Below are 15,409 nucleotides of genomic sequence, written 5' to 3'. Positions count from 1 at the left end.
GCTGGACTGCTATATGAAATAGTGAAACTGTTATACACTGACTTCTTTCCAAAAGAGGTTCACTGTAATCATGTCACAGTTTGCTTTATAGTGCAAGATGTTGGCTGATTCATGAAACAAATTTTAGGATTTGGACCCAAATGTTATGAAGACTTTTGTTACCATTAAACATTACCTGTATCAAAGTGGGCTTGCAACTCATATCAGTAGATGGAAAACTAATGGGTTCTCAAACTGGGAGCTCCCATCTCTTAGAGAGGGCTAAATAATTGAGAGTTGAGTGTATCAGAACCCTCAACATGGGGGGACGACACCCTCATGAATGTTGTTACAACATTCATATGGAGAACACCATCATTTTGTCAACTCCTTTATCACCTTTCCTAGCTGTCCTTCTGCACTATCCCTCCACCTCCAGTCCTGTTTCTTCCTCCCCACTGTATACCACAATTGTAGGATTTCTCTGGAGTAATCCAAGCAAAGAAAAACAAAGCTGGCTTTTATCAGATATTTGAATCTTATCTGCCGTAGTTGCCTGGAAAACCACTCACAGAGCATCGGCCTGCAGTGTCTAGGAGGACTAGACACTATTTGAGATGCTTCTGTTAAAACTGTCTTAAATTAAGTCTGGGTCAATTCAATTTTAGTACTTCAGTCTCTTTAAAGACTACTACTGGCCTGTGAGGAGGGGACAATACAGCTATCCACATGAAAACCCACACATGGTTAGAAAATTAATTTCTATAAATATGCACATAGGAAGACAAGGTACTGAGCACCTTGTAAAAAGCCGATGATAACAAGTGCTCTAAATCAGCCTTGAGAGGGGGAGATAAGAGGGCAGGATTCTAGGCACTTGGGTTTTCCAGGCTGATAATATGTAATCAGGTATGAGGCTACGGTTTTAGGCATTCAGAAAAAGGCTTGCCTTTCTTCAAATTTCCAAATCAAAGTAGACTAATGAGCTTGTTTTATCATGAACGGTGCATCTTTTTGGAAGCAGCAGGTAGTAGAAGGGACCCTGGCACTGGGTATATGTAAACATGAAGAAATGAGGGATTTGAAGGGGTAAACTCTAAGTGTCAGCCAAACCTTTCTGAAATGGTGACAACAATCATGGCAGACACAGACTAGAGGACAGAGAGCATTATGATGGGGAATTGCCTTTAAAGAGCTGTATCTTCATTTCAGTCACAGAGCAGCAACTGAAAAAAAAATCCTTTTGGAAATGGTCAATAGATTTGCAAAGAAAAGAAAATGATTAAAAGGCCTGTTCATCCCTGGGAGATGTGGGATAGGAAATTGGCTATGTTTGGCAGCCTAGTAATAGGCTCCAAAGAAAAGCAGATTCTCATTCCAGGTGGCCAGCCCCACTTCATAGGCAGTAGCTAACTGAAGGATATTGCTGGGTGTTCAGGGCCAGCCTGTGCCTCGGTCATCCTGCACCTGTGATTGTTCTGAATTCCTTAGTTCTCTCATCCTAGCCACCATTTAACAACATAAGGCTAGTACCATTATGTCCCCTAGGAAACCCTTCATAGTCAAGTCCACACTCACTCACCCTCTCATGGGTCCTGATCCCTGCTCCACACCTCCTGTTCCTATGCTGAGCCCCACAGTGCGGTGTGGCATGGTTAAGATAAAGAAAAGCTCCAGCTGGCTGATGGCTACGTTGGATATGAAGGGGTCAGCCTGTATCTAGAGCATGACTGGCCTCCTTGGAAGCATCAAAGAGGGAAATCTGGTTTAAAGAGAGAATGAGAGAATGAGGAAAGTAAAGGGGGAAGGAGAAAGAGAAAGATAAGTATCGTACCTCCCAGTGTCATCCCTGCTTCATAGCATTTCCGGAGGCGACAAGATGGACAATTTTTCCTTCGGAATTTATCAATGGTGCAATCATTTCTGCTGGCACACAGGTACTTCTGTTTCCCTGGGGGAACAAATATAAGAGTAGACAGCCCTGTCAATGTGTTTACAGAATCTTTCTGGAAGTATTTCTAGTCAGAAAAGGTATAAAGATATATCCTGCCATATGAGAGAAGTGGATAGAGAATGATCCCAATTTGATCACAAAGAAGATAACTATTAAATCAGCCTGGTTTAATGTAATGCTATATTGTTTGGTTTTCATAGGTGATTTTCATAGGAATGAACAATTTGGGAGTTACTGATACCTCCTTTATTAGGATTACTCATTTTTTTTTTTTTGTCTTTTTAGCTATTTCTTGGGCTGCTCCCGCAGCATATGAAGGTTCCCAGGCTAGGGGTCCAATCGGAGCTGTAGCCACCGGCCTACGCCAGAGCAACAGCAATGCAGGATCCGAGCCACGTCTGCAACCTACACCACAGCTCATGGCAACACCGGATCGTTAACCCACTGAGCAAGGGAAGGGACTGAACCCGCAACCTCATGGTTCCTAGTCAGATTCGTTAACCACTGCGCCACGACGGGAACTCCTAGGATTACTCATTTTTAAACGATTTTTATTTTTCCATTATACATGATTTACAGTGCTCTGTCAATTTTCTACTGTGCAACAAAGTGAGCCCATCACACCTATATATATATATATATATATATATATATATATGTATATATATATATACATTATTTTTCTCACATTATCCTCCATCATGCTCCATCATAAGTGACTAGATATAGTTCCCAGTGCTATACAGCAGGATCTCATTGCTTATCCATCCCAACAGCAGTAGTTTGCATCTATTAACCCCAGATTCCCAGTCCATCCCACTTCCTCCCCCTTAGAAACCACAAGTTTTTAAATAGGATGCTCTTTACTAAAAGCCAAGAATGCCCATGAGAAAATTATGATGGAAATTGTCACTCTCTTAGCATGGCATAGCAGTGACTTGGACTCAGGCAATGTTCCCTCCTCCTGACTTCTGTAATCATGCTCAGGATCAAACTTGAACTAATAAGATGCTTCTTTTTCTTAATACAAGTACATACAAACCTTCTATAATATAGAAATCCATATGATTTTTAATTGTTTTAAAAATGCTAGTGATTATAATGACCCAAATCCTACAGGTTATAAAAATCAAACAGTGATAAAGCCTACTGTTTGGAAAGTGAATCACAGCAAATGAAAGTCCGTCCACTGAAGCTAGCAGAAGAAAATCAGTCATTGTCATGCACACCTGAAGTTGTGACAGATACACAGAAACATACAAACACAAACACACCACACACATTCTCAGACTCAGATATACTTAGGATTATAGCTGTTCAAAGAAAAGACATGGAGGTCACTCAAAAACACATATTTTATTCAACATTTTGTCCCCTTGCTCCTAGCACAGGCCTGGCACAGAGTAGGCCATCAATAAACATTGGCAAAATGAATACTCAAGTGGAACAGAGAGATCCAGAGGCATATAGAGTCACAAGCAGAAATAGACAGTGATACATACCCTGACACTTGGAAACACATAGAACTTATGCTGGTGGCCCTGCCTCTAGCTGAGCTTGTGCATCCCCTCACCTCACCCCTTTCTTTCTGCAAGTCCTTTGTATTTTTTCTCCCACTTACTCCCAGTTATTACTTTATGGTATAGGCTGAGGGTTCTAGGAAGGCTTCTTTTGGTAGAGGAAGGATTTTTGTGGTATAGAAAAGGAATAAAAATTGGAGAGCAACTGCTATTTGATATCAGGGAAAAAAATAAATTTTGACATAACCCAGCTTTCCTCTCCATTCACTCAGCTTAAAGTATATATACCAGTCACAGAAAACTCACCTATTGTAGTTGGTTATTTTATATAGGAGATTCTGTGTAACCAAGTTAGAAAAATTTTCCTTTTATTTCCTCCCTTCCTCCCTCCTCCCCCTTTAACTTTCCTTTGTTAAAGGACTGGATTTGAAGGGATTGTTAAAAATCATCCTGGTACAACGCTCTCATTCCAAGCACAGGTTCTGGGGAAGTGATGTGCCTGATGGACACTGAAACAGGGGCCCCTGAAGGAAGAAAATTACTACTTAATAGGCACTTACTATGAACAAGGCCTGTGTGAAGGGGTTTACATATGCTATTCAAATGAACCACTTCAACAGTGCTTTGAGGTATGAACCATTATCACCTTCACTCACGGATGAAAAAATTAAGGCCACTAGGCCAATATTCTTTCTACCATACCACAGAATTTCATGAGTATAAGTAGAACACATAACTTGCTAACAGCTTCTTTGTATAGCAAACTGAGGACGGTGCACAGAAAGGATGACTGCCATACAGCTTTTGGGTGTTGACTCCTAGAAGGCAAGTCCTATATCTAATTCCAGTGAGTTCATTTCCAGTGCTATGTATGTTCTAGAACTGGGACACCCCCACAGTATCAGTACTACTACAGTCCTCAAGACTACAGGCATACCTTGGAGATACTGCAGGTGTGGATCCAGACCACGGCAATAAAGTTAATATGCCAATAAAGGGAGTCACATGAATTTTTGGTTTTCCAGTGCACATAAAGGTTATATTTACACTCTACTATATTATACACTTTTTATTGGAGTTCCCATTGTGGCTCAGCAGACACGAACCCAACTAGTATCCATTAGGATGCAGTCTTGCTCAGTGGGTTAAGGATCTGGCATTACTGCAAGCTGTGGTGTAGGTCATGGATGCGAATTGGATCTGGCATCGCTGTGGCTGTGGCATAGGCTGGCAGCTGTGGCATAGGTTGGCAGCTGTAGCTCCGATTCGAACCCTAGCTCAGGAATTTCCGTATGCCACAGGTGAGGTCCTAAAAAGCAAATAAATAAATAAATTTAAACTATATATTGAATATAACCTATAGTAATAACAATAGATTAAAATATAAAATATAATAACGCAAATTTTTAAAAATCCTTCCAATTTGATCAGCTTGCAAAAGTTAACAACAATCAATCTTGTACAAATTAAGTATAACAGAGATTACTATATACCCTGTTATATAGCTAAAGCAAATGATGCTCATTAAGATGAAATTGACTTGCCTGGCACCATAGTGTCTGTTTGCTCCACACTGTTGTTCATAAGGCTATGAATCTCACATATTAGAATTTTAAACACTGTTTGGTCACACCATCCTTAGTACTCCACACAAAGCTTGAATGCCCTCTGCAGCATTTTTATCTCACCCTTTCTTGACTTACAGCTCACTTAATTTCTGTACTCTGTTACAAGGCTCTTCTTTCCAGGAAACTCAGTATCTATATCCTTATAGCTCTGACTCTTTGGGTCTAATTAGAAATACATAATCTTTGGTATGTAAATGACTTCAAAAGCCTTCTGAAAATGTCCCAATGTTGTGCTTGTCTCCTCAGTTATGAAAATTGATGTAAGTTTTGAAGTGACATGCCCTAAGTCAGAGTAAATTGGTGGTAGAGTCAGCACAAAATCTGCCAAGTGCATCTAATGGAGAGATGGTGTAGATGGGCATAGTCTCAAGACTGGCCCTTTGAGGATTTTAAGGATCTCTGTTCATGTCTAGTAAGTGTATGGACCTGTGGTTGCCTTCTCAGTTGACAAAATAAACATGTAAGTGGGATCTGGGTCTGCTACAAGATGGTCCTAGAAGGTCCTCTGTTCCCATGCTGTAGCCAAGGTGACAATAATTAACACAAAGAGCACAAACTCCTATCTCCTCCTCCTCAGATGTTACAAATGTTACACCTGGCTCTTTGACACTGTTGACCTCTAACAACAAAATTATATCAACAACCTACAATCAGTCTCATAAAAAACGTGAACTCTCTGACAAAATACAAAAACCCTCTCCCATCTTGAAAGAGGTAAGTCCACACTCTAGAACTGCAAACAGATCACACATTTAAATTCTTGATAACTGTCTTAGAACAGCTCAAACTATGTACTCCTGTGAATGTCACGTGAGCTAACACAGGGTCCTCTATATGCTAGAGGGCTCTAAAATTCTTGATTGTCCACTAGTGTTCTGCATATTTCTTCATGGTTCTATTCTTCTATCATAAACCTTAAGTATGATTCAAAGCTCCAGCAGGTACAGAGGTCATGGGATAGCCTTCAGATATTTTCTCCAGAGACTCTCAATCTCAATTGTTTTTTGAGAGCCACGCTGGTGCTGCCATATAGTATTGAATTGAGGTCAATGTTTGGTTAGGTTTCTTTTAATTTTCTCATTGTGAAAAAGCCCATTTGAAGCAGAGAAGTTAAGTTAGTGGAGTTACCCACCATCTGTGGCACTGCCTGATGTAAATGAAAAGAGGTTTGAGTTATCATCTTTATTATGCACCTATAGAGAAGACTGAAGAATGTAGAAATTCTCATAATTTTACAAATAGAATGTTAGTGCAGGGTTTATATGAACAAAACTAAAAAATCTTTATTGAGGTACAGAAGAGAAGACTGGAATTAAATGGAAAGATGTAGTGTTCCTGGATGGGAAGATGCAATACACAAGGACACCTGTTGTTTTTTCCTTAATAAAATCTATAAATTTAAACCAACCCAAACAAAATCTTGAAAGAATAACCCCAAATTTTATCTAAAGGAATACAATGTGAGATACTGTCAAGATATTTTTGAAAAAGCAGAGTAGTGAGACTTTTCCTGGCAGACATTTAAATTTTTTTTTTTTTTTATTTTCCCACTGTACCGCAAGGGGGTCAGGTTATCCTTACATGTATACATTACAATTACATTTTTCCCCCACCCTTTCTTCTGTTGCAACATGAGGATCTAGACAAAGTTCTCAATGCTATTCAGCAGGATCTCCTTGTAAATCTATTCTAAATTGTGTCTGATAAGGCCAGGCTCCCTCCCCCTCCCATCAGGCAGCCACAAGTCTTTTCTCCAAGTCCATGATTTTCTTTTCTGAGGAGATTTTCATTTGTGCTGGATATTAGGTTCCAGTTATAAGTGATATCATATGGTATTTGCCTTTGTCTTTCTGGCTCATTTCACTCAGGATGAGATTCTCTAGTTCCATCCATGTTGCTGCAAATGGCATTATGTCGTTCTTTGTTATGGCTGAGTAGTATTCCATTGTGTATATATACCACATCTTAAAGTAATATAATGCCATAATAATTACAAGAGTTTGGTATTGACTCCAGCATAGTCTGATCAGTGGAAGGGACCAGAAAAGCCAAAAACAAACACTGCATGTGTAGTACATAACTCTAAATCAGTAAAGAAGGGATGATTTATTCACTAAATAGTGTCAGAACAACTGGATACTCATTTAGAAAAGATAATAAAGTTAAATTACTAGTTGAAACCAAAATAAAATCCAGATGGATTAAATACCTCGATGAAAAAAACCAAAAATAAAAAGGAATTATTGACATATTGTTAGAAAGTGTAAGTGAACAGTTTTAAACTTTTGAAGGTACAAAAGAGATTTTTAAAACATTGACAATAAAGAAAACATGAGTGAAAATTATTATAGTCTTGACTATAAAACATTTAAACTTTCTTATGTGAAAGAAGCATAATAATAACATTTAAAGATAACTACAAATTAAAAAGTACATATTGGTTTTAAGTATGGAAAAGAAGTGGTTAATTTCCTTGATATATAAAGATGAACTGTACAACAAAAAATGGGTAACAGATATGAAGAGGCAATTAAAAGAAAAAATACAAAAGATCAATAAGCACATGAAAATGGGGCAATTTCAATTTTATTAGTAATCATAGAAATACAAATTAAATAAGACTTCATTTTCACAAATAAGGCTGGTAAACAATACTAGTTGCCAGTGAAGAGGGATTGTTAGTGGGTAACTTTGCAATATATCTAAAAAAATTAAATTCATGTAACCTTCAATCAGTAACTGTACTTTTGGAACGTTTTATAAGAAAACAGTAAGTTAAGCACAAAAAGTAGTTCAATGCAGCATTATTTAAACAGTGAATACAGTGAACCCTCCATAGTCATGTGTTTCACATCTGCAGATTCAACCAACCATGGATCAGTATTTCAACTGTATTCATTCTGTTGCATCAATTTATTTTTATTATTTATTTATGTGTGTATTTGTTGTTCATAGTTTATCCCCTTTTTATTACACTATAACTGACATGAGGAATTATATTATTTTCAGGTGTACAACATAGTGATTCGACATTCATATACATTAGGATTTAAGCACCACACTAAGTCTAGTAACCCTCTGTCACCATACAAAGTTATCACAATAGTTATCACTATTGATTATATTGCCTAGGCTGAACATCACATTCCAAGGACGTATTTTAAAAATAATTTTATTACAGTTGATTTCCAATGTTCTGTCAATTTCTTCTGTACAGTAAACTGACCCAGTTGTGTGTGTATATATATATATGTACATACACACACACACACACACACACACATATATATATATACATACATTATTTTCCTCATATCTTCCATCACGTTCCACCACAAGTGACTGAATATAGTTCCCTGTGCTATACAGAAAGACCTCATTGCTTATCCACTACAAATGCAGTAGTTTTCATGTACTAACCCCAAACTGCCAGTCTGTCCCACTCCCTCCCCCTCCACCGGACATTTATTTTGTAACTGAAGTTTGTACCTCTTAATCCCCTTCACCTATTTTGCCCAACATCTCACCCCCTTCCCCTCTGGTGAACATCGGTTTTTTTCTCTATATTTATGAGTCTATTTTGTTTTGAGGTTTGTGTTTTAGAATCCACATATAAGTGAAATCATATGGTATTTATCTTTCTCTGTCTCACTTATTTCACTTAGCATAATATCTTCTAGATCTATCTATACTGTTACAAATGTCAACATTTCATTCTTCTTTACGGTCAAGTAACATTCCTATATATAACATTCCTATATGTATATATAATATTCCTATACACACACACACACATCACATCTTCTTTATCCATTATTCTATTGATGTTCCCATATCTCTGCTATTTTATAAATAATGCTTAAGTGAACATAGGAGTACATGTATCTTTTTGAATTAGTGTTTTTTTGTATTAGTATTTCATCTTCTTTGGATAAATGCCCAGGAGTGGAATTGCTGATAGTATGTTAGTTCTATTTGTGTATTTTAATGGAACTTGCATATTGTTTTACACAGTGGCTGCACCAATTCACAATCCCATCAATAGTGCATGAGTGTTCCCTTTTCTCCACATTCTCTCCAACACTTGTTTTTTGTTGAAAGTTTGATGATAGTCATTTTGACAAGCATGAGGTGATATTTCACTGGGGTTTTGATTTGCATTTCTCTGACGATTAGTAATGTTGAACATTTTTTCATGTGCCTGTTGGCCATCTGTATGTCTTCTTTGGAGAAATGTTCTATTCACTTCTTCTGCTCATTTTTTGATTTTTTTTTATATTGAGCTATGTAGGCTGTTTGTATATTTTTGGATATTAACCCCTTATCAGGCATATCATTTGCAAGTATCTTTTCCCATTCAGTAGGTTGCCTTTTGTGAATGGTTTCCTTCATTGTGCAAAGTTTTTTAGTTTGATGTAGTCTCATTTGTTTATTTTTGCTTTTGTTGCTTTTGCCTGAGGAGACAGATCCAAAAAAATAGTTTGCTAGGACTTATGTCAAGGAGCATACTGCCTTTGTTTTCTTCTAGGAGTTTTATGGTTTCAGTTTTATGCCATTTTATATAAGGAACTTGAGCATCTGCAGTTTCTGGCATCCATGGGGGCTCCTGGAACCAACCCCCAGGGGATGCTGAGAGATGAGTATTGGAAAAGTTTAAATGTTCAACATTAGTAGAATGATTAAATTAATTATTCCATATTCATGAAAGGTAACACTGTATAGTCAATGTCTTTATTAACTTGGAGGAATATACTATTTCATTAAAACAACAAAATGGTGTTATCAAACAACATATTTTATTGAACCCCACATTTAAAACCTAAGGCTTTAGAGAATACATACTCAAGTCATTTTTTTGTTGTTTTTCAGTGAACCTATTTTTTTTTAACAAATGAAACATTACAGAGATGTGTGTGTGTGTATCTCAGATGAAAATTAAACCTAATATGCCTGAAGTAGGTATAGAAAACTTAGAACTCCTGCCAGACATCTTTTTTTATCCCCTTGCCTGCAGCCTTATCATTGCAATACACCTTAGTGAAACTCTATGGGATTCCCCAAGGGCTTTGAGGAAATGTTTAAAGACCTAGTGGTTTAATCCAACCCTCATATCTTCTATTTCTCAGATTAAGAAACTGAGGCTCAAAGAATGGAAAAAAACCTTGCTTAAGGTCAAAGCATGAGTCAATGTCAAAACATGGACAAGAAACCATAACTCCTTATCCCTATTCTAGCAGTTAAGTGCTGTTTTCACATAAGATAATAGATATAAAATAACATAAATCATAAAGCATTATATAGATCTTACCCATTATTATTATTTAAATAATAAATGCCTTGAATATCAGAAGAGGCAAGGACCTCTGCAGAGGTCATCTAGTCTGATGTTCTCAATTTTATAGATGAGGAAATCGAGATCCAGAAAGCAGAGTAGACCTGACCAAGATTAAACAATGAGTCAATGACAGTGATAGAACTAAAACTCAGGTTTCCTGCTATGTTCTTTGTACAATTGCCTTATTATTTCAAAATCATTTTCATATTAATCATTTTGCTTAGTCTTTTTTCAAAGTAAGGAGTGTATAGACCATTTCCCTCAATTTATATATAAGGAAATCTGAGATACAGAGTGCCTAATGATACCAAAGAATACAATCCAGTTTCAATCCAGGCTACCATCTGCTTTCTATTGAGACACTATAACCAAGCAAATATTTTTTTGCCTCTCTTCTGGTTTATATTCCCTGTGTTTTCTAAATCTGCCCACTGCCTCTTCATAGTGTCAAGGAGGAGTAACACTTGACTTCCCTAGGGAAAGCAATGAAGAGAGGAGATAATCTGTTGTGCTTTGGGTACTATTCTAGGGGCCTCTGAAGATGCTGATTCATTTAATTCTTGTCAAAATTCTCCCAGGCAGCTACTATTCCTATTTTAGAGCTGAGGAAAATAGGGTTCAGAGATACTGAGTGACTCACCTACCGTTACCAGATAAGCAGATCCACAAGACAGGTCTGTATGACCCGCTTGTCTTTGTGAATGTGATATCTTTTCTCATAAGGGCCCTGACATTGTACTTCAAAGAAAGAGGTAGCACAGAATTGTAAAAGAGCACAGAGTAGGAAGGAGGAAGACCTGAGAATCTGGTGCCTATTTCTAATTCTCTCTTGATCTTTCCTCCCTGATCTATAACTAGAAGAGTATGTGTTAGGCATTAAGAGAACAGTGGCACACTCAGTAACAGTGGCTCAGAGGTCTTCTATTCATGTTAGGATTTCTGCTGGGACTCTCAGAGTCCACCTGAGTGTTACTCAAGGAGGGCTGAAGCCAGTCTGCATGCCTATCTTGTTTTTCTAGTCTCAATTTTCTTGATTCTAAGGGCTTTCTCTAAAAAACAAAAATACTACCCTACAGAAAGAAAGAAGTAGCTAAGTGCCTCTCACCTGAGTGATCTACACAGACTGGAAGAAAACTAAGGCCTGTTTAGGCTCATGTATGCTATGGATATAACTTTCTCTGGGGCTGAGGTAGCCTAGAACCTCTGGTTTAATCACTCAAGGGCTCTCCTCTGTGAAAAGAAATACCAAGCGTTGTTGACTCCTAGTACATTTTTTTTTTTTTCTCCTAGGATACTGCTTTTGGGCCTTTGGAACAAACTTCACACTGCCAAAGGACAAGTCTTCTGTGAAAAGCACATAAGGTAGCTGAGTCCTTGTTATTCAAAGTATGGAACCATTCCCTGTTCCACTCACCCAGAAACCCAGATGGCAGTTAACTCAGTACTATGAATAGGCCCTAAGCCAGGCCCCTCAGCTAATGCTCTACAGGAAGCCTTCTTGGTTACAGAACCTTGATCTTTTATTTATTCTTTTGGCGTTATGGTTAGCTCTAGTGGTGAGGACAGGAATCCAGCCAGACTCCTCTTCTTGGCTTTCTATACCTTCCACAATCTAATTCAAGCTCTATCAAATAGAAATATAAAGAGCGCTAGACTGATAAGAACAGATACTACACTTGATCTTAGCCAAAAGGCCGAGAAGTAGGTTTGGGATGGAAATCCTATAAAATTGGACCGTGATGATCATTGTACAACTATAAATGTAATAAATTCATTGAGCAGTAAAAAAAGATTACTAGACTGGCAGTTAGAATAGCAGGTATCAAATCTCAGCTTCAAATGGCCTCAGAAAAATCTGAACCTTGATTACTCATCTAAAAAAATGAAGATAAAATAATGCCATTGTCTACATCATAGATTTATAAAAACAAATTATAATGAATGCATGTGAAAGTGATTTCTAAAAGGGAAAATATTAAATACTTTAGATGAGTTATGTATAATGTTACTGAGTCTATCTTGTCTTCTACTTCCCTCCATGAGTAACCCTCTTATGACTATGATGCACTCCTCACTGGCCCTTGTCCTGGTCACAAATATTCCATACTCTGCTTCCTGTCTCCAAGACACACATACACATACACTTCTCTGTTAAAGAAAACCCTGCAATTTTCAGTTCTAGACTACATCCCCTAGCTACTGCAATTCATACAGCCTACTGCTTCAAGGGGATAGGAAGTAGAAGGTGAGGCTGACAAGTTAGATGATAGCTAGGTCATGAAGAACCTTGAATGCCATGCTATGCAGTTTAAGCCTAAACACAATGAAATATTTTAATACATCACTAAATTAAAACATAGAAGATGTTTAACAACAATCCTTGATGATGAAAGTACAATATTTGAGTATATACCTAATATGTTCCAAGCACTATTTTAGGCAAGTGAGGAAACAACTGTGAATAACACAGTCAAAAGCCTTGCCCTCAAGTTGGGTGATCTTTTGGTGGAAAAAGACAAGTAACAAATGAGTGATAAATAATAATTTTGCTATTTTCAGATGGTGCTACATATAATGAAAGAAATAAAACAGGGTGTTGTGATAAGATGAGAGAGTTAATTTAGGTAGAGTGAGGAAAAATTCTCTGAGGATGAGGCTTTGAGCTGAAACTTGAAAAACAGAATGATATAGACATACAAAGAGCCAAGGGGAAAATTCCCAAGATAATAATAGCTTAAAGTCATGAACTAATTTAGTGTGTTGTAAGAACAGCAAGATGGACAATGTGGCTGGGATATGATAAAGGAGGAGGGGCAGTAGTAAAATTCGATTCAATGGCAGAACCAGGTTGTATAGGGAAGTAATACGCAACCTTGGCTGGAAGTGAGAATCACCTGGGGAGCTTTTAAAAAATACTTATACCATTGTTTACCTTTTCATCATTGAGTTGTATGAGTTGTTTGTATATTTTGGAGATTAAGCCTTTGTCAGTTGCATCATTTGCAAAGATTTTTCTCCCATTTCGTGGGTTGTGTTTTTGTTTTTTTAAAATGGTTTTCTTGGCTGTGCAAAAGCTTTTGAGTTTAATTAAGTCATGTCAGTTTATTTGCGTCTTTATTGTCATTATTCTAGGAGGTGGATCAAACAAGATGTTGTTGTGATTTATGTCAAAGAGCATTCTGCCTATGTTTTCCTCTAGGAGTTTTATAGTATCTGGCCTTACATTTAGGCCTTTAATCAATTTTAAGTTTATTTTTGGGTATGGAATTAGAGAATGTTCTAAATCCATTCTTTTACATGTGGCTGTCCACTTTCCCAGCATCACTTATTGAAGAGACTATCTTTCTGCCACTGTGTGTTCTTGCCTCCTTTGTCATAGATTAGTTGACTGTAGGTGCTTGGGTTTATTTCTGGGCTTTCTATCCTGTTCCATTGATCTATATTTATGTTTCTGTGCAAGTACCATACTGTTTTGATGACTGTGGCTTTGTAGTATCATCTGAAGTCAGGGAGTCTGATTCCTTCAGTTCTGTTTTTCTCTTTTCAATAGTGCTTTGGTTATTCAAGGTCTTTTGTGTTTCTATACAAATTTAAAAAATTTTTGATCTAGTTCTGTAAGGAATGCAATTGGTAATTTGATAGGGATTGCATTCAATCTGTAGCTTGCCTTAGATAGTACTGTCATTTTGACTATACTGATTCTTCCAATCCAAGAGCATGGCATATCTTTCCATCCACTTGTGTTATCTTTGATTTCTTTCATTGGTGTCTTATAGTTTTCAGAGTACAAGTATTTTATCTCTTTAGGTAGGTTTATTCCTAGGTATTTAATTCTTTTCTATGTGATGGTAAATGGTATGGTTTCCCTAATTTCTATTTCTGAACTTTCATTGTTAGTATATAAGAATACAATTGTTTTCTATGTATTAATTTTGTATCCTATGACTTTACCAAATTAATTTATGAGCCTTAAACGTTTTCTGGTAGTGTCTTTAGGATTTTCTAGCTATAGCATCACACCGTCTGCCAACAGTGATAGTTTTACTTATATTCCAATTTGGATTCCAACCCAAATGAAAAATGGGCAGAAAACCTAAATAGACCTTTTTCCAAAGAAGACATACACATGGTCGACAGCCACCTGAAGAAATGCTCAACATCACTAATTATGAGAGAAATGCAATTCAAAACTACGATGAGGTACCACCTCACACCAGTTAGAGTAGCCATCTTCAACAAGCCAACAAACAACAAATGCTGGAGAGAATGTTGAGAAAAAGGAATGCTCCTTCAATGTTAGTGGGAATATAAATTGGTACAACCACTATGGAAAACAGTATGGAGGTACCTCAGAAAACTAAATATAGAACTACCATATTATCCATCAATCCTACTCCTGGTCATGTATCTGGATAATACTTTCATAGAAAAAGATACATGCACCCCTATATTCACTGCGGCATTATTCACAATAGCCAAGACATGGAAGCAACACAAATATCCATCAATAGATAAATGGATTAAAAAGATGCGGTACATATATACAAAGGAACACTAATCACTCATAAAAAAGGACCAATTAATGCCATTTGTAGCAACGTGGCTAGAAAGAGAGATTCTCATACTAAGTGAAGTAAGTCAGAAAGAGAAAGACGAACACTATATGATATCAGTTATATGTTAATTCTAAAATATGGCACAAATGATGTATCTACAAAGCAGAAACAGATCATGGACATGGAGGGCAGACTTGTGTTTGCCGGGGGGAGGGGGAGAGAGGGGGATGGATGAGGGTTATGGGGTCCTTCTGTACATCACAGGGAACTATGTTCAGTCTCATGGGTTAGAACATGATGGAAAATGAAAAAAAGAATGTGTGTGTATGGGTCACTTTGTTGTACAGCAGAAACTGAGGGAACACTGTAAATTAACTACACTCTAATAAAAAATTTTAAAAATACCTATACCTGGTTTCAATCTCAGGGGTTCAAGT

At 37.2% G+C, this 15,409-nt stretch overlaps 1 protein-coding gene and 1 pseudogene across 2 annotated transcripts in view; both read right to left on the bottom strand.

Moving 5' to 3' along the window:
• The window catches only part of AR (androgen receptor), a 200,058-nt gene that overhangs the window by 40,913 nt on the left and 143,736 nt on the right, over positions 1-15,409 (bottom strand). For both annotated transcript variants that reach the window (XM_013986227.3, NM_214314.2), the window contains 1 exon segment: positions 1,814-1,930. In XM_013986227.3, the coding sequence (XP_013841681.1) occupies positions 1,814-1,930 (117 nt within the window).
• LOC146394635 (U2 spliceosomal RNA) lies at positions 12,005-12,122 on the bottom strand (annotated as a pseudogene).

Source organism: Sus scrofa, chromosome X (assembly GCF_054392235.1).
Source record: "Sus scrofa isolate SSC_HxYL_T2T_F1_AM1 chromosome X, Sscrofa_HxYL_maternal_Yorkshire_Landrace_v2.0, whole genome shotgun sequence".
Classification (NCBI taxonomy): domain Eukaryota; kingdom Metazoa; phylum Chordata; class Mammalia; order Artiodactyla; family Suidae; genus Sus; species Sus scrofa.
The sequence above is the reverse complement of the archived record's forward strand: the minus strand, read 5'-3'. Positions and strand labels throughout refer to the sequence as shown.